The sequence below is a fragment of the Lepidothrix coronata genome, unplaced genomic scaffold (genome assembly GCF_001604755.1).
Source record: "Lepidothrix coronata isolate B3197 unplaced genomic scaffold, Lepidothrix_coronata-1.0 Scaffold216, whole genome shotgun sequence".
Taxonomy (NCBI): Eukaryota; Metazoa; Chordata; class Aves; order Passeriformes; family Pipridae; genus Lepidothrix; species Lepidothrix coronata.
In genome coordinates, this window is record NW_016690396.1 from 1,346,499 (window position 1) to 1,367,134 (window position 20,636).

Below are 20,636 nucleotides of genomic sequence, written 5' to 3' on the forward strand. Positions count from 1 at the left end.
GCGTTAAACCCATGTCTCTTTTCCTTCCTGAAATCTTCGCATGTGCAAGTAAGGCTTTGGGGGAAACCCCCTCTGGGACTGTGACGATCTCTACAGTTAGCAGGAGCTTTAATTAATTTGTGAATTAGGGTTTATTAACTGACTTTTCTTTACTCTATCTACACAGCTCTTTATGACAACAAAGCTGAACTTGCAAAGGAAAGCAGCAAGAGTTTCAATAAAATTATATGCTGAGACCTAATGTCCCTTCCTGTCAAACACGTTGCTTATATTGTGTTACCTGGTGTGTAGAGAATTTCTATCAAAGTATATATTCCCCCATGTTACTCTCCCATTAATCATTTTCTACTGGGTTAGCTTATACTTTTTCTCAGTACCTCTCTGCTTATGCACTAGTAAAAACATCACACTCTCTTAACTGAAACTTGAATGCTGTCCAGTCTGGAAAAGGTGGTTTGAATGTATGTTCTAAAGAGTTATGTTTTGCAGTAAAATTTCTAATATTGGATTGTAAGATTGACCTTGCCTAGAAATGTCTATAAAATGCCGTCTTTTGCTGTCTTTTTAATGACTTGAGGGTATCTCAATGTATTTTTTTCCTTAGGGTACAATAACAGTACCATCTCTCCCTATTTTTATACACTGAAATTAAAAACAGGGTGAGAACTAGATTACAATAAGTTTTTTTTCTCAGACTAAGTAGTCCACAAGTCTAGAAATAGTTATGTTAATTTTTTGTGGGAGTCCTTGTGATGCTCAACAGTGTACACTGTGAGAAAACGTCAGAACGTCATCCCAAAAAACCCCAGAAAAATCCCTCGTGCCTTCCCATCTGTATGACTAAGAGCTGGGTTTTTTCCCCTTGCATCCTAGAAACAGATTGTGTAGGCCTACTTGCAGCTAAGCATTACCATTTATAGTGAATATGCTGAGCAGCTCCCTTGGTTGGTTACAGAACTATCAAGAGTGAAAAATCTTTCCCAATATTTTCTTTTTTCCTAGACGAAACATCAGCGTGCTGAGCTCAGTTATCTAGTTGACAGACCCCGACGAGTAAACAGGTAGGAGCTCCTTAGCCTTGGTTTCCTCACACATGCTCTAGCAAGTCTGAATGGGGTGCAGAAATGTGTTTACTGCAGATGTAACAGAGTAGTAAAGCAGTGGGAAGTCCAATGTCTGTAGACGTATTAAATAAGACACAGTCAGCTAAATGAGTTTGAATTACAGCTTTTCTGAACTGGATTCAAAACCGACCAAAAAGAGAACAAAATCTCAGTTTGTATTAGTCTAAAACGTGCTTCAAATACGCATGAACATGCTTCTGTAGGGTCTTCCAGAAGATATTGTCTCGCTGAGTTAAAATTCAGCTATCCAGCTTAAGTAAATGCTACCAAATTACTTACACCGACTACATGAAACCCAGGTGCAGTAATAAGCCTTGCTGTCCTGTCCAACCAGACCCCTAAGATCTGAAAATTCCTGGTTTGGTTTATGGTGGGCAGAGCACCTCTGCAGAAGCCTTGCAGCAGGCAGGGTGGGGGGATGCAGCACCGTGTTTGGCCATGTGATGGCGGAAGAATGTTTTATGAGTTCCTCTTTTATGTTTATTCTAATGTAAAGATGTTTCTGTGTCTAGTTCTGCATTCCAGGAAGCAGACATAGTAAGCTCTAAGGACAGTGGTCATGGAGACAGTGAGCAAGGAGACAGTGATCATGATGCCACTAATCGAGGTCAATCCTCTGGTAAGTCTGATAAGAGAATGGAAATAGTAGATCTTTAAGTAGAGAGACTAGAAGGAACAGTTACTTATAGGAATATAATACCAGAGAGACATAAATAAGGTGAGCATATTGTGTGGGAGGCAGGGTTTAAGTCAGCTTGCTGCTGCAGTTACCTGGACAAGGAGGCAGTTTTGGACCTCTTTTGTTCACGGGGCAGAGTTTATTCTATTCATTTGATTGTAGGGGAGGGTTGGTATGTTATACTGCATCATTTGCTGTAGCAAAACTTCCTGCACATTAAAACACAGTTGTTGGTACATTTCATAGTACATTTTTTTCGATGGCAGATTTGCAGAATTTCAAAGCATTAAGCAATTTTGTTTAGTAGGCACTTCAGCTGGCATGGCAGTGGGAAGTGAAGGGGGAGTTCCCAAGGGAAAGAAAGAACCCAGTGATTGAATGACAGCCAGACAGTGAGGTTTTTTTGCTGGGGATCAGTGGAGACACATTGGGTGCTCTGAATATGTAATACCTTAGCATTTTTGGAGAATTGTTTTTTAATTCAAATTGAGGCACCATATAGTGCAAGTGATCTCCATGTTAATAAGGCTAAGGTATTACTAAATACATTTCTTCCCTCCTGACAGGAAAGAAAGGCTTTAAAAGACTTATGATGTGAATCATCTAGAAAATATATACGTTGCAGTGTTATTCCCATGTGCAGGGCTTGCTGTCTTTGCTCTCATACTGTCAGTTTGCTTCTGAAAGGAACATTTGTTCAGAGCCTGTGCATTAGAATTCACACTCACCCTCACACTGCATTTTAGCCACAAATGCTGTGCTTTCTTCCCTACCACAACCTCCACAGGTCTGGTACATCTTAGTTCAATACAGTGATTTCTTTCCCCTTGTTTCCTCTGTGCTCTGTCATGTATAAGGATTTGCTGCAAATGTGTCATACAAAATACTGCTAGTTGTCCTTTTTTTGTTTTTCCTGACCCCCCCATCTTATAAGATACCAGGGCAGGGGACCCAGTATTGTCACAGCAGTGCTGCCTCACCGGGCTCTGTTAACATCCCCTGTTTCCTTGCTGCTGTAGTCACTGTGCCCTTAACGATGGGAAACCCAGGCACTAGGGGAAGAGGAGGCTGCCACAGGGCCCCTTTCTATTGCTGCAAGTCATTAATATGCAGACCTAATGAGACTTGAGAAGAGCCAAGAGTCTCCGGAGCTCCCTGCTTCTTGCAGGGCTTCATGCTAAGTGAACAGAGTGTCTATTTTATGTCTGGGAACCTGACAACAAACCAGGTCTTGCCAGAAGTTTACATCTGAACACAGAGCCTCTTTCATTTTTGGCCTATATATGGCGTATGATTTATTGTTGTTTTAAAAAGCCATGTATTTAGCCTCCCCCCACTCTTTCTTTTGCACTGTTTCTGATGCAGCAATCAGTGCTATCGAGTTTATAAAAAGCTCCCTCTCCTCCTGCCTTCCCTGCATTCCTGGGTTTTTTTCTCTTTTACGCATTTTACTGCAGCAGTCATCTCCATGAACATTTCAATCAGCTTAGTCCCTCAACATAATGAACCATAATAACCAAACAGGAGAGAAAAGAATAAACATCTGCGGAAGGGGCTGGATTTGACTGATGGTGGGAATATAATCATAGAGTTGCACATCAACTGAAAGCTATTTTCTTTTAGATGCATTCAGTGCTGTTATTGTTGTGTTTCTGCTCTTTATTCTTTCTCTCCATTTTAAAAGTAGTCTATCTCAGAGATGAACACTTGTCAAACTTAGCATTGGTCCTTAGCAGGGTAAATTCTTCTTCATTTCTATTTTATCAAATAGGGGAAAAATCTATTCTATACTTTTAAATAATGTTAAATAATTTAAGAATCCGATGTGATTTATGAACTTCTGTGTCTCCAATGGCGATGACAAGGGAAATAACGAAAGCTGCAGATTAGGTTTGGTCTACTCACAATCAACAGTTTGAACTGAAACCTCAGAATACACAGAACTTCCAATTTTCTATGTTGGTGCTGTGATTTGAGAATAATTTGCATGCACCATTTTTTTAATGCTACTTCCAAATAAATATTTGAATATAAATCTCTTTAGAAACTGCTTTAATCTTCTACATACATATTTTTTACTTCTCCTGTAAGTTTTGGGCTGATTTGTGCTGTCTTCATGCAAAGAATGCGCCCCTTGACCTCAGAGATGACAATATTTTGATATAAAAAGTTTACTCTTGCTATTAGCTTTTGGTAATGAATTTTATGGGGAAAAAAAGGGCATAAATCTTGTTTGACCTTAAATGGGTAGAGGAAATACCAGAGCAAATGCCTTCTCAGTTTTTCGGTCGTTCTGATGCTCTGTAATCAATTCTGTCTAAATTACTGAAGGAAAACACACTGATTGAAAACATGGCAGGAGTTTGGGCTGTTTTTTTCAAGATATTACCAGATATTGTGCAGCATTATATTTATTGTCAAAAACATCTAAAAATATTTAGTACGCAATTCACATTGCATGCTAAATATAAACTCATATCCTACAAGTTTCAGTCAACAGCACGTTCTGCTGGGAAAACATCTTTTTACAGTTCTGTACATGACTTCTATCAGCCATGAACAGTCCTGTGGCACAAAAGTAGCTATTCTGCAGTTGTCCATTGCTGTCCAAGCTGGCTGTCAAAAGTTGTGGTCAGTTATTAATTGGGAAGGAAAACATGCAGGATGAAAACCTATCACCCTGTCATAGCTTTGTCTAGCACAATTATGTAGTGAAAATTATGAAGTAAGGTGTTCTATGTATCATAAAATATTTTATTGTATTTTGAAATAAGATTCTAGATCACCTTTTCACAAAATATGTTTTCTTAATACTGATTTAATCATGTGTTTAAGCGTGCTGGGAAGTATGAAAGGGATTCATATTGTTCTCATTAAAGTATTCCATGAATGCCTCATAATTATCTTCTTACCTACCTTAACATTGTCAAAGTACTAAAGTACTGCCATCTGCTTTTGGCAGGGAATGGCAAGTAGTGGGAGGCTCAAGAGCCTAATTTTTGTGGATTGAGTAGTTATTTCAAAGACTGGGATAAGAATCTGAGCTTTTTGGAAAGTAACTTTCCAAAGGTGAAGAAGTACAGGAAGTTTGTGGCAAACAAAGCGGGGGAGTGTCTCAAACTCCAAGTGCACGTTCTAATGATTTGTGCTCTTCTTTGAAAACTGCTGAGACAAAACCTGCTACTTGTTATAGAACAAACACAACTAACACAACACTACTACCTGTTATTAACACACTGTATTTCAGTCGTGTTCTGTAGGAGTAATTTCTAAGCATGAGGTTAGTTTATTTCCCATGGTTGATTGAATTCTTGGCCTCCCTCGTGAAATTGCCGGCTTGGGTGCCAATTAATACTCTGCATGTGTGTACGCTTAAATTGTATGATTAGACACCTGTCCTGCAAGATCTGGACTCATGCCATCATATTATTTCATATGGTTGCTCACTAGCTACTCAGCTTTCTCAAGCAGAGCTCTTCACAGTATTATCCTTTTTTTCACTGAATTGGCACAATGTCTCAGATGCACTTCAGGAAGGAATATCCAAGATGTGAAGCCAAGTAGATGTACTGAACATGTATGTACTATAAAATGCATCAGCTCTTTTTGATCATCTCCTCTGTGCAGTGCTGTAGAGTTTGCATTGGTGACCAGCTGAGACCTAAAATAAGGAAATTGGTAGGGATCTGATACAAAGATGCAAGGTGAAACATTGCCTCACACCTTTTCAGTACAGATTAGGTAAATGCCAAGAGGGTTTGTATACATTATTGCAGAAGAGCTATGATATTTCAGGGTCCATAAAGAGAAGAATCTGAGAAGTGAGAGGAAGAACTTTAGTGATAAAGGCAAAGAGAAAACCAATATTCCTTCTAAGTCTATGCAGAGTGACAGCTAAATCCTGTTTTGAAGATCATTTGGGCAAAGAGTCTGTCTCGGATAAAGTGAGAGTGAACATGAAAATGGCTTAGAAAAGTGCTTTGACTCAAACTGAGGGCTGTTTCTATTTCTTTTTTTTTCTCTTCTTCCTTGGTCTGCATGCTTAATAATGTTCACATCTCAGTGGTCCAGATAGGCCTTTGAAGCTGAGATTTGGAAGAGCTGAATATTGAAGATATTTGAGTCTTTATTCGTGTTCTCATGCAGATTAAGTCAGTTTTATTCAAAGCAGTGCACCAATTATTTAGCAAGAAGGACTGATAATAACTGTTTCATGAAGTCCACTTCTTCAGTAGATAAAGTCTTCCTCTAAGGAGGTTAATATCATTATCCGTATTTACCAACACAAAACATGAATCTTAGGGAAATGAGTAACTTTCTCAGTGATAATCTAACCAGTTGTCCTGGTAATGGAACTGTGAAAAGGAGGCCTGGTTCCCTCCATCACACCTATCTTGCATGTAAGTAGCACAGAAGAAATGGGAAATGCGATTTAATTCCAAATAAAAGGCAAAGTTCTGAAAAAATTACACACGTTGGGGAAAAAAAATCCCTTTCAATAATGGTATTGCAAAAATACTTTGTTAGCATTCAATTTGTATTTTTCTGTTTTATTACATCATTTACTCAGTAATACATAAGAATATGTTCACTTGTTGCTCTAAAGGCTTGGTGTATGGTTCTTCTCCTTTAATTAAACTAAGAAGAAAACATTATTTATAATTGTGTTTAGGCCTAATTTTTGCTTTGACCGAAATGGTCATTCAAACCAATTGAAACTCATGCACATAGAAATTTTGATTTTCTCCTTTTGAAATATGAAAAGGAAGCAATTTAGGAATTTGCTTCCAAAATGCGGTGCTACCGAGTATGTGATTCAAAGCACCTGAGTTCAGGTAATTCAGATGCAGACATCAAACAATACATAACTCCTTCCCTAGTTTTTGGCAGCTTTTGAGTGAGGGCCATGGGTTTGTTTTACTTCAGAATCTGCAAAGTTAAGGTTGTGTGAAAGCTCATATTGGCCATTGGCCCATCTGGTAATAAGACTTGAACAAATAGGAATGAACTAGTGGCCTTTGCCATCATTTTCCTTATGCATGCTGTATTTGGAATAGTGCAATGCTTATCATTTTCAGAACTTCAGTGCTCCATTCTATCTGTTTGTATCCACAAAGGGCATTTGAAATTCATATTTCAGAGTCACCTTTAAAATCTCAGTTTATCTGCAAGGTCCAACTTAGGATCACTAAGTGAAAAATAGAAAGCATTTTTCTTTATTGTGGATTTTCAATTATGATGAATAGAAGGATCACATATATTTAACTACCTTTATGAGGGAGTTGATATGGAAGTGTTATACTGCTGAACATTTCTTTTTGTTATAAATCAAGAACATGATTCTTGGTGTATGAAGGAGTTCTGTACTGAGTGTCTTGCTTCATTTACCGTGATATGTCCTTCCTTCTTGGAAAATAGCAAACTGCCTTTACCTGCCCCCAGCCCTGTGTTAAATGTTTTTCAATTAGAACCAGAGAATTCTATACTATGACCCACAGGAAAAGGGTAGAGGAGGAATAGGCAGCATTCATACCACAGGCAGTGTAAATAGACATGGGTGCCCAGGGATTTTGAAACTAGGCTTCTAATTTGAATTTCTTTTCTGTCAAAATACTAAACCCAAGGGCTTGGTTCTCTACCCGTTCAACTAAACTCTTAGGGAATGTTGTGACTGATTGAAGCTGGAGCAATTCCTAACCCTTACCTCTCTGTACATTTTGTTCCCATCCTAAACAAGCATTTACATTCCAGCTGTGTGTTCCAGGAGTGTATATTAAAATTCAGATGTATATAATCTTTTTTTCTTTTTACAAGTTCTCATCTTCAAGGGGGAAAAAGTTTGCTGTACAGGCTTACATTTTATATCTCCTACATTCATTACTTTGTTTATTTAAAATCCTGATTTATGGTGACTATAACATCTCTTTTGTAATAAGCTGTTATATAATACTGTTCAGTACACTGCAGTAGACAAGCAGCATTCAAAATGGAATAAAAAAAATTAAATCTGGGTAGAGACATTTTGCAGTATAGCAGTTGATGTGAGAAGAAAATAGTAAAATGGAGGGTAATTTTCCAGGGGAAATAAAGATCCATGAAGGGAAGAAAAGAGTCTATATTTGAATATATATATTTAAAACAATATTATTGTAATCTCTCCCTCCCCATTGAATAAAGTATATAATTTAATATTTATCCTTAAGTTTTTCTTTCTCCTGCTGTCTTTCAGAAAAGGTTGAATGAATATGGTCACTGATACACTGTTAGCAAAATGTAACTGTAATCATTTCCTATTAAATGTAGGGCTATTTGTTGCTTACATGTAACTATGCTAGGAAGTCTGTAAATTGAAATAACCATTTTGTGTTTATTGTCCCTTAAATCTTTGGAATGGTAAAAAGTTAGATTCATAAAATGTGTCTTTTCTTGCATAAGAAATATTTTTCTTCAGACATTTCAATATATAAGATACACACACACGGTTTTATAGACATTGTTAGATACTAATTTCTTTCTGGGAAGCTGCATCTAAATATTTCTTTTCAGTCTTTGATAGCTAATACCACTACAGAATTTATATTTAGACTATTTTTCTCCTCGCCTGATGATCTTCATCTGATTCCTTAATCATATCTGCAGTTCACATTTGCATTCTTCAACAGTTCACTGATCAGTAATTTGTTTTCAGACTTCTGCATGCCAATTATCAATGCAAGGTTCTAATCTAAACTGGACTTGGCATTGTATATTGCTTAATTTCAAATTAAAAAGTCATTATAAAATGAGATTAATCTGAGATAAAAACCTTTCTTTTCATTTCCTCATGTTTTTTTTCTGTCTAAATGATTGCCTCTAGTACTCAAGCACTTGTTGGTTGCTCATAATGATTCTTCCTTGCTGAAGAGATTGTTTTTTGTAGTATGAGATATTACATAAATATTACTAATATAAGTCAAATTATAGCTCAAAACAGTGGTAGAATTCTTAATACTAATCCTTACATTGGAGATCAAGCTAATCCAGTTCTTTACAATGTTGGCTGGTGAATGAACTACATTACATGAATCTTATTACAACTGTTCAAAGTTTTTTCCTATTTCTGTTACAAGTAGTGTCATTTTTTGTAATTCTAATGCAATGCTTGTAAATGCAATGTTTATAACAGATTTAGTTCAGTTTTGACATGCACCTAAGACACTCAGTTCTCCTTATAAATACAAGAAAAGGATGTTTCTTTACTGTTCTGCTTTTCTGTAAGACGTTGAACATTGTGTTGATGTAACCCAAACAGCAACTAAGCACCCCAGAGCTTCTTGCTCAGTCCCCTCACCCCAGTGGGGTGGGAAGGAGAATCAGAAAAAAATAAACCTTGCAGGCTGAGATAAGAATAGTATAATAATTTAAATAAAGTGAATGTAATAATAACAGTAACAAAAAAGAGAGAGAGAGAGGAATGAAACCGAAGACAAAGAAGTGATGTGATGCACACTACAGTCACCCGCTGACCGATGCTCAGCCCTGAGCAGCGATCGGTGCCTCTCTGACAGCTCCCCAGTTTATGTACTGAGCGTGATGCTCTGTGGTATGGAACAGCTCTTTGGCCAGCTTGGGTCAGTTGTCCTGGCATTCTCCCTCACTGCTTCCTGTGCGTTTCCTCACCAGCAGAGCATGGGCAATGTCCCCGAGTTAGGCTAAGTGCTGCTGAGCAACAACTGAAACATCAATGTGTTACCAGCATTATTCTCATATTAAATCCAAAACACAACACTGTAACAGCTACTGGGAAGAAAATGAACTCTATCCCAGACAAAAGCAGGACAAACCAACTTGAGATTTATTTATTTTACTCTATACCTATGATTTCATACACCAGTCCTCTCAAAACAAGTATAATCTAACAACTTAATAACTCTTAGCCAGGAATTGTTCCTTTGGAAGGCCAATCTGAAAGGAGACAGCAGCAGCATAGCTTGTCATTTGAAATCGTAGTATCATTAAAGGATTTGTAAGCAAACGGTTCCATGTTGGCACAGACAAGTGTTTGTTTATAGAGGAGACGTACTAACAATCTTTTCGATAGTTTCCTCAGCCACCTCACATAGGACTGCAGATACCTTTGTACTGCTAATTGCAGTATTTTATTATAGGATCCTGTCCCATTTCTTGGATGACTTGGTGATAGTAAGGACTGCTGCAGTAGCAATGAAAACTATGTCTGAAAGAGGGCTATAACAATTGATTAAAGAAGCTATGCCGATCACTTGAAAGCTGGATTCTTGCTTTGTAACATCTGGTTTTAATATCAGTGGGCTCTATCTGTATGCCAGTATAGCACAGATAGTTCCTTTATAGGACTCATTAATGGTTCATTTTCATAAATGAAATCTGAGATTCCTCAATCTGGACACTTAATTTCTTTGGTCAGAGATAGATTTGCAGAGATATTGTTAGAGAAACAATTCCTTCATGTTCTTAAACAAGTATTTTCAACTGGTGAACCACAGACATCCACCTACAAGCGGAATCGAACCTTGTATGAATGGGTTCTAAACAGCGAGATCTGCAAGGGATTTTGTGAGATAGAACCACCAATGCTGTTCTTGTTGTGGTATTTTTTTGTGTGTGTGACATTCTGGCATTTAGTTACACTTGTTAAAGGATGTCTTTGACTTCTGAAGACCAGACAATCAGATTTTTTTGTAGTTGACATTGAGGAGATGAAACTAGTGGATGAAGTTCTTACACCTTTTCCCTTTCCACTTCTCTGTCCTTGGCGTAATCTGTCAGCAGCTGTTCGTGATGCTGAAGCTTATATCTGTAGTTTCTTTTTCTTTCATGCTTGCAGGCATGGATCTCTTCTCCAATTGCACGGAGGAATGTAAAGCACTGGGCCACTCAGATCGGTGCTGGATGCCTTCCTTTGTCCCATCTGATGGACGCCAAGCTGCAGATTACCGCAGCAATCTGCACGTACCTGGCATGGACTCCGTTCCAGACACTGAAGTGTTTGAAACACCAGAAGCCCAGCCGGGGGCAGAAAGGTCCTTCTCCACCTTTGGCAAAGAGAAGGCCCTTCACAACAGTCTGGAGAGGAAGGAGTTGGATGGACTGCTGTCTAATACACGAGCGCCTTACAAACCACCATATTTGAGTAAGTACCGTTCAAAAAGCTGTATGAAAGTGTTCCCTTTGCGGGAATAAAGACTAGCTCTTTCTGCTATTCATGGTAGGAATAATACAGGCACAATTTTAGGAGCAGCGGGGAAAAATGGCTTCTCTTGGATTCAGGCGCCACTGAAGAAGGCATTGTTCAATGCCTTTTTAAAAAAGATAAAACCTTGATTGTTTTTAGTATGACACAACTTTCAACAGCAAAAGTATGAGCTGATATTAGTAGGGGAGTTGCTCAGTTTTGTTTTCTAATGCTGGATTATTTTCAAAGTTTTCTTGGATAGATGGTTTAAAAATTGGCATTGCCAGGCTAACGTTTTCATAAGACTAGAATTAAATTGAGATAACTTTCCTGGGAGCGTTTTTTTACGATTGAGAAGTATCTGGTGAATAAACAGTACGTGTATTATTTTGAAGTAGCTATTTACATAGTTTAAGGGCTTAGAAACAAGAAGATAAAAACTTTTGCCCTAAGTCTGATCATCTTTCTGCCTACATAGTATTGACTCTTGTCAGTGCTCCTCTGTGCCTTCTGTCTCCTTCCAAAATCTTGCCTCTTTCTTTAGTCGCTTTTCAACTATGGTTAGGTGATATGAAAGAGTGTGATAGATCTCAAAAAGACCTTCATAATTCCTTTTGGAGTCTGAGCCAGTTGTAGAGCCCTTGAGTAACACTTTGATCTAATATGTCTTTTCATTCTGTTTAGCTGCCTTCTCTATTTTATTAGAGACCGTAATCTCCTTTACTTCAAGAGTTTATGATGTTTATCTCATCCAAATAAGCCAAAGACATTAACATTGCATTACCAACCCTTTTTAAAGCAACAAAGGTCTTCTAGGACAGCAGATTTGGAATAAAAAAAAAGAATCTCTCTGAATGCTAATAATTTATTTATTTTTGTAAAGCATTCAGCTGTTCAGAGGGGTGCTGTGCTGGCAGTCCTGACGTGTGAAGATCTTTGCTACAGATCATTCTCAGCATAGACAGCTCAGTTCTCCCTTCTTAATTAGCTGTCCTGGTATTTCAGTTCTTCAGGAGAGGTCTTTTTACGTATTCAGTCTTTAGTTTTGCTTTACTGAAAACTTCTAAATTCAACTACCAGTTCTGATATGTGAAAGCCGTTCCTGCAAAACCTGTCCTGAGACGATCAGCTTATTTTGTGTAGGTAAAATATCAGGTGTCAGTCATCTGGTCATATTCTAAAGTCCAATGTGAGATTTCGGTATAACCTAACAACTCATGAGTCTGTCTTTCTCAAACCGGTCTTCCATCATTTACTTCTACAAAACATTCTTTGGCACTAAGCCGTAATTTAGCAGTACTGATTCCATCACTGTTACCTCAGTTAAAAATGTAACAAGTTGGTACATCCTTAAATGGTCCTATAACAACCAAGTTCTAGTGCAGTATGGACATTGACATGATTATTGTTATCTGGTGATGCCACAATAGTAGTTCTGTTCTGGTTTGTTGTAGGATTCGGAGTTTTATTTCAAATAACAATGACATATTTCTTTTGTTGATAGTTTGGGGATTTTAAATTTTGTTACACTAACATGAGGAGTTTTGTTGAACAATGTCTTTACATATAGATATCAGTTTACATTTTACACTTTTCTGGTACAAGGGCATAAAAAAATGGAAGTAAAATGTCAGGAGTAACCGTATATAAACGACTGTTATTACATAATCCACACTTGAGAATCCAGATTTAGTTTTGCTTTTTTCCGCCGATCCTCAAAGTTGAAACTTTTACAAAACAAGAGTAATGCTTCTCTGGGTTATTTTCCCTTATTAGTATTTTCTTTAATTTAGATTATATCTGTACAGCAAAGAACAGGAGCAACAAAAAGTGACTGCAGTACTTGTAGCAATGAGTAAATAATTTATAATTAATAATTTATTCAATGAATAAAGGAAGAGAAATGCATTAGAGGAAGTTGATCTAGGAAGGAACTTTAGTTGAGCCACTGGGTAATTGCAATTAAAAATTGCAATTAAAAATAAAAATAATTTCAGCTTCTTAACACAGAAGACCGTATCAAAGTCATTTTGTCAGTAGAATAATTTTTTAAAAGATATGATTAAAATGTATGAAACAGAACCCTCATATTCAGCAAAAATACTGTATAAAAAGTTATAACATGTATGAAAATGGCCACATGAAAAATGAGTAGCAAAGAAGAAAAATATATTGCAGAATGCAAAAAACCTATTTGAACTAAAAAGGTCTCAGAAAAGAAAGATTCTAAAACAAAATCATCAGAAAAGAGCATAAATTCTAGCAAGTAAATTTTAGGGTAGTAATTAGTGAACATAAGAGGGACTTCTTGGAGCAAATATCCAAAGGCATGCAAAGAAATATAGACAGCTTCTAAGATGTCAGGTGTAGGAAGCAAGGAGAGAATTGGTGGGTCTCTTGAGCTGCAGTTAGTGAGGACAAGGAAGTGGCAGAGATTCTAAACTGTTTCTTCTAATTTATATTTACTGAGGAGGGACAGAGAAAGACAGACAGGTGTATTTAGGAAGGCACCCATCCCGGGTAACCGTTTCAAATAAATGTGTCAGACTGAGTCATGAAGAGGATGTTGTTGAAAAATTGGCTAAAACAAATAGGAAGAAGTCAGTGGATTATGTGTTTCTTTAATTTTGAGTTTCTAACAAAAGCTAGTAACCGAAGAATGTCAGAAGTTGTGTTTATCTTGTAAATTAGAGACCAGTGAGAAGCCTCAGCATAGTACATAAATTTGTAACTTAGGGGTTTTAGGAACAAAGTAGCTGGCATCTGTCCAGGAAAGTCATACAGGAAAGATTCTCAATCTATTAGAATTTTGATAAGAGTGAGAATTAATCAAAAAAGTGTATTTGAACTGTCAAAAAAAAGCCTTTGCACAGCTTCTGTGTAGTAGAAGCTCCTAAAGTAATCATGTTGTCACAGGGCAAAGCATTACCAGACTCTCTGTGCCTAAGAGGAAAAAATCATAAGGATAAATGGAACATTTCAGCAGAAGCCGAGTTCCCCAAGTGTTTATGCAGAGATCTATGGAGTTTAAAAAAATTAATTATCTAGAAAGAGCAATGAGAAAAAGGGGGTGGTGTTTCCAGATGACATGAAGTGGTTTAGGTCCATTGAGTCTCTAATAGACTACATATACCCATGTTGTGCAGTGAGGTGTGGTCCAGAAAATCCTGTCTACTTCCAAGCTAGCTTGCTTTGGAATGGGAAGCTGCAGAGTCATAGCAGCACAGTGAAATAGCTGAACCAACTCACTCACTGGAGCTGTGCTGTTAGTGAATAGCTGCAAATATTAACTGGTAGATCTACGTGGAGCTTTCATGGTGCCATAGCAGTGTGTCTGCTTGGTGATTCCTGCACTGTGTTTAAATGAGTATATTCAGTACAGAAACTTAGATAAATAAATTTGATTTATATAATCATGAGAAATTTGAACTCATCTTGAGGAAAAAGACCATAGAATAATTCCCCGAGAAGTGTCCCCCAATGTACAAAGCCAGCAGGAAGGAAATAAGATGCCAGGTTGTAAAAAGGAGTTGAATTGAAAATACACTAAAAAAAGTATTACAAAACCCTTACACAGAACATGTCACTGTGTTGCTCTAGACAGTCTGTTCATTCCATAGAAGCACATGGCATAACGGCAACAATACTGAAGATATTTTGTGCAAAGTCATATTAAAAGCTTAGTACTGACAGATTTAGACAAGCTGTGATAGGGACATGAGGTGAAGGAAGCTGCATGAAAACAGAGAAGGTGAGCTGGGCGCTTTCATGTGCTGTTCTCAATAACGAGGGAGCAGCAAGGCAACAAAACAGCTGAAGGACAACTAGGTCGTGATCTGATCATACACATTTGATACAGTGATACCTTTTTGACACAAATAATACAGCAACCTCTCAAACTTTGTGGCATGATTGAAACTAAAGGCTTAGTGGTGAGCATTTGGGTATCTGGTTCTTTGTTGCCAGAGGTTTTGGTCATTGCTTGGTTAAGTGAAAACAGCAGCAGCTATATTACAAATTATAATGTAGAAAAATATATAAACCCTCATACCTGAAAGGGTTTCTTTGTGTTCCATTATCAAATTTTCACCATGCTGGTCTAAGCCATTGGATTCACACATGAATATACAAATTCTGCATATTATACTGAACAGAGTATACTGAAAGTAGATCTCCTTGTACTCAAATAGTATATTTTGAAGAATATATATTTTTATATATGTTTAATTATAATGAGCACAAGTTATAAAATTGTGATGGGATCAGTAAACTTTAGGGTTTTTGAAAACAGTTTTCTCATAGAGTGACTCCAGGATTCTTCTAACTTGCATATTCTTCTTACTGTGTACCTAACACTTACTAGTTCTTATTCATCCACGTGGTTTGAACACTGCCTTTCTGCAGACAGTTAAGAAATTTTCATAATGACTTGAATGTTCATAAAACATGAAAGGGATTCGGAATTTGATTGGAGAAATAAAATAAGTGGAATAACACTGGTGAGGAAAATAAAATGTAGCTTTTAAACAATTCCTATATATATTTGTATGGGGGCCTCTGGTGGTCTAGTGGTTAGGGTGCAGGACTCTCACCGCTGCGACCCGGGTTAGATTCCCAGCCCCCCGGGCAGGTGGAGCTCGTCAGCCTTGTAAGGCAATCCATCTAAGAGAAGGTCACTCTAAACAAACCTACGTCCTGAGACCCTCACTGCCACTGTCCAAGCGTGCTTGGCCCCGGCAGATGAACCTCAGGATTAAAGGGTGGGCTCAGTTCAGCGCACGCTGTGTCTCACCTAAAAAATCCACTGAGCAGGCTCGAAGGGTCAATGACCTTTCCCAAATCTTCGCTCGCGAAGACTGGCCATTATTATATTTGTATAATATATTTAAAATAGATTCTAACAATTTCTATGTAATTTTTCATTCAGTGGTAGTTATATTATCCATTTTTTTAATAATTAAAATTACTATAGTCATCAAAACCCCTAATCCAGGATTCAAACTCTGTTGTACCACATTCTGTAGGATATCTAACAGGGACTATCTTCACAATGAATACCTGATCAGTCTGATTCTGCTCTATTTCTAATACTTTGAACCATGTCCTGAGACAGTAACAGTGGAAACAGCAACATTACATCCACCTCAGGAGTATTTTGATCTATAATTGCTAAGAAATAGCTTTTTTTTTTTAATGTAATTGTGGTTTATTCTAGATGGAGAATTCTTTTGTAAAACTTTAGAGCTTTCCTAAAGTTACCTACTGACACTAGTGATAGAATAATTTTTCTTCCTCTTAAAAAGTTAGTTTTTTTTAAAATATACTAAAACTAGCCAAAAATTGCCATAATATGTTAACTTCCCATGTAGAAATGCTTACTTTGCTCTAAAACAAAATTACTTTGGCAATACTTAATGTACTTTGAAAGCAGGTTAAAATAAACTACATAATGACACAATTTACTGCAAGGAATAACAGTGTTTATACAAAGAGACATTCTGGAATAATAATTGTGTTATAAAGTAGCCCCCTAATTAGCTCTGCAACACTTTCTACATACACCCAAGAGTCTTCACTCTCACTGATGGAACTGTATTATTATCATGGTAATTATTGCCAAGACCATCAACATACTTTATATATGAAGCAGGATTTTATCATGTTAGGTAGGACACAAAGAATAAAAAAGCTGCTCCCTTCCCCAAAGAGCTGGTGCCTGAGCAAAGTGAATTGGAAGGGGGCAAAAAAATCCCTTTGTTTGGACACTTGGATTTGTGTGGCCTGGTTACTAAGCATCAGCACTCCCTTGGATAGATGCAGAGTCAAATGATTTGGATGAGACTAGTTAGTATCATCCAAAGAAATCAAAGGTGAGCTTGGTCTCATTCCATGCCTCTGCTTCTTATCCTGGATTGCCACTGACTCTGCAGTGGAGGTACCATGAAGGTCTGAACACAGCTGGGTCTGAGCACAAGTCCCCGTGTTTCTGTGAAAGGACAGATGTAACCTGATGCTTTTGTTCTACAAAATACTTATCACCTGCTCAACTTGACCTAACCAAGTCAAGTTGGTTTACAAATAAAATGAAAAAGCTTTTGGAAGTCTTTGCGTGGTTGAATGTTTAGGAATTGGGCAATCATTTTATTTCAGATAATCTGCCACAGAGGTAGAACAGGGCACATTTTAACTTAGATCATTATACATCCCCTGAATTAGATTAGAATAAATGACCTAGAGAAGAAAAATGTTCATGTCTTTATACCAGGACAAGAAGTGTCTCACAATCCTTTGATTATTTATCAAAGGAATAAAAACATGCATGTAAATATTTATTGTGTATTTTGATCTGGATAGGATCATAAAGGCCTATTTCTGCCTGCCAGGATATGTAACAGAACATTTTCTGCTGATATTTGACATGAATATATGAAAAAATATTTTAAGCAAGAAGTCTTTACTGCCTTGAAACAACTTAAAAACAAGAAAGAGAAGGAAATAACAATTTTGTGCATTCAGTATGATGGAAGAAGAATTTTCTTTGTTTTTTTTGTTTAGTTATATGTCATTTCTGGAAATTGTTTGGGTGGTCTTTTGTGTTGTGTTCTATCACAGCTGTAATGGACATTATAGTATTCCATTTGCATAAACATCAATAACAGTTATTTTGAATGGGACACTTGATTAATTTTTAAAAATGAGGCCTGTCTACATTTTTGCCTTTAAAATTAGCCTACTTGATTTCTAATACAAATCAGGTATAGATTTGTGAATTGTCTGATCCCTTCATTAATCATTTTTTAATTCAATTTGTGGTTTTCACACAGACTTGAAGTAAAAAGGCACAGAAATAAAGGCAAAGAAATTAGCACCAATAAATTGCATGTACATATTACAGTTCTCGGGCTAAGAAGAAAAAAACATTGCAGTGCTGGATTAAAGAAAAAAAGAAGTTGTAGTGAAACAAAATTTTTATTGACATGAATGAACAAATGGTATGTGCACAGTCAAAGAGTTGTTCTTTTGTGAATAGTTTTGTAGTCAGAAAGAATGTTAAAATCGTATGGATATCCTGCCACAGAGAGTGAAACTCCTCACTTATATTCAGGAATTTATCTCTGGTACAGGATACAGCTCTCATTTCTGCACAGATGAGAATGACTTTGCATGTACAAAATTGCTCAGCAGAAGTGGAGGCTGAGTTGAAAAGCCACCTTCTAATAATGCTAAGAAACCTAATTGAAAACTTTTCTAAGTCTGATAGAGCATTCCCATTTTTCCTTTATTTGAAACGCTGAGATTTATTCACTCATACCTCAGATACTTTTGCTACTTCAGATACATCATCTGTGTTAGGTAAATATTAGGTAAATAAAGCTTACCAAAAAACCAAACCCAAACCTGAAATAAAACAGTTGCACTAATTAAAATACAATAGGGGGAGAGCAAGACTGTGATGTATTTTTCCTCGTGATTGTAGGTACTCTATGATTTTTAATAAACCACTTCTGATGATTCACTGTTCAGTGTTTATTGCATAACCTCTGAAAGGTATTTTTATCTCACATTCACGACTGGTTTGCATTGTTCATCCAAATGTATTCCTCTTGCAGCTCTTGCTCAAGGGGAGAACACACACAGAGCATTACTGCAGCAATAGAAAGCAAATGGATAGTTCAGAAAGCCAAATTAGAAAAGAATATATAAATATGCAAAGATAACTTGGCTGTAGCCCAATAAAACCTATAAATTGCATTATTTTATTCAATTTTTATGGAAATAATATAAGAAAAAGAAATAAGCATTCTTCTTTTAATTTTAAAGCACAGGTGTCAGGTCTTATATTTAAATACTATTTGCTTCAGTTGCTATATAACTGTGGCCTTGGACAGAATTAACAGTACCCAATACTGTATAAAATACTGACTAAAAATTGTGCCCACTTTCAGATTTACATAACATCTTTTATCTTTGATGTCTTTAGAGCTCTTTGCGACTACAGTGCAGGAAAATAATTGAAAAAGTTTTAGAAAAAGAGTAACTTTTATTTGAAATAAAATTATATTTTTAGTTTGTCTTAAAAATATACAATTTGAATTATTTCTTTTCTTCTAATAGCTGTAAAAGTCTGTTTTTGCCGGTTCTGACTGGAACGCATAGAAGTCTTGTATATCTTAACTATCTCAGACTAGTGCTATATTTATTCATTTATGTCAATTTTGAGAGTGCTTATGTCTGCTGTGAACATACCATCTGTGGAGATGTTTTTTTTTTTAAATGATGAACTACCATTTTCTGGATTCCTACCAGTGGAATATGAAGAAGCAAAAAGATTGCTTGAAACTTTAAAGTAATTTTTAAGATTACTGTGTAACACTGATTTAAAATTCAAAAATGCCTCTTGTCCTATAAATCTAAATTCTGTGACAAAAGTAATTTAGCCACGTAGGGACACAAGATTCTTTGGAAAGCAATGAGATGTTTGCAGCTAAAATTTTCAAAGGCACTAAAGTTATTTATTTTTGATAGGCAAATTCTATTAATTATAAATAAATGCTGCTCTTCAGTATACAAACCTCCTTATTGTGACAGTCAGGAGCTAGAGAACTGAATATGTGCTTAATCTTGGGTCTGTGCACAGCAAAGTCTTTTCCTCTCTGCTTGCCTCTATCCAAGGAACTTCTTGGCTTACAGAGCAGAGGAAATTATACTTGTTTTGGCTCTTTTGCTGTACACAATAATTAATTTTCCACAGTCATTTCCGCTGCTATAAGTTTTGAGGACTTCCTTTTCTTTTTCTTATTTTTTTTCCCCTTGACCAAAGTAGAAAAAATAGGAAAAACCATTTAAAGAATGCAACAAATAGCCAGTAAGAGAGGGAGCTGCATCTGTTTATGGTGTTAGGACAAGCACACTGAGGGGATCAGCGTTGCTGTTTATCTGGCAAGCCTGTGAACAGCTCTATTTGTGCTCCAGCCACTGAGAATCTACAGTTCCGTGCTAGCAGTGGAATGATTGCTGCTGGGAAGTAACTGTGAATGTATTTGTTTTAGAAACATAGTGTGGTGAGGGCAGAAGAATGAAAAAATATGTATTGGTACTGTCTTTTAGAGGAAGTAGGAGATACAATTAGAATATTATTTTTAACTTCAATACCTAGTGAAATGTTGGAAGAACTAAATTTGATATGGATCCACTGAAAATCCAAACTCTTCTGAGGTGATTTGATTTCTTTCTTCAATTTCTTTATTGGTTGAAGAAGGGGGAGACAAATTTTCAGAACTTGCTTGCCAAATTCTGCCTGAAAGTTACATGCATGTATGAATTTCAAGAGTAAATCTGCATTTCTTGCATACACATGAATCTATTTCATATATGTAAATGATGCTATTTTACATGACACTTTCACAGGTTATCAGCAGTAATGTAGATTAGAAAGGAAAAATAGAGGATGCAGAGTAGATTCACCCAAGAAGTTACAGGGGTGACAGACTCCTGTTTTTGCAAGTGAGCCGAGTCTTCTGACTTTGTCTTTTCACCTCCAGCATCACGGCTGCATTCAGCCCTGGAAAAGGATTCATTGTGAAACTGCTGGAACGCAACCTTTCTTTATTCATAAGGAATTTTATAGATGCTGATATTG

General features: G+C 36.7%; 1 protein-coding gene across 4 annotated transcripts in view; it reads left to right on the forward strand.

The window, feature by feature from the left end:
* Positions 1–20,636, forward strand: part of PCDH10 (protocadherin 10) — a 37,704-nt gene that overhangs the window by 4,179 nt on the left and 12,889 nt on the right. For all 4 annotated transcript variants that reach the window (XM_017833564.1, XM_017833565.1, XM_017833567.1 and 1 more), the window contains exons 2-4: positions 1,003–1,061; positions 1,637–1,743; positions 10,649–10,954. In XM_017833564.1, the coding sequence (XP_017689053.1) occupies positions 1,003–1,061; positions 1,637–1,743; positions 10,649–10,954 (472 nt within the window). The remainder of the gene's footprint in view (positions 1–1,002; positions 1,062–1,636; positions 1,744–10,648; positions 10,955–20,636) is intronic.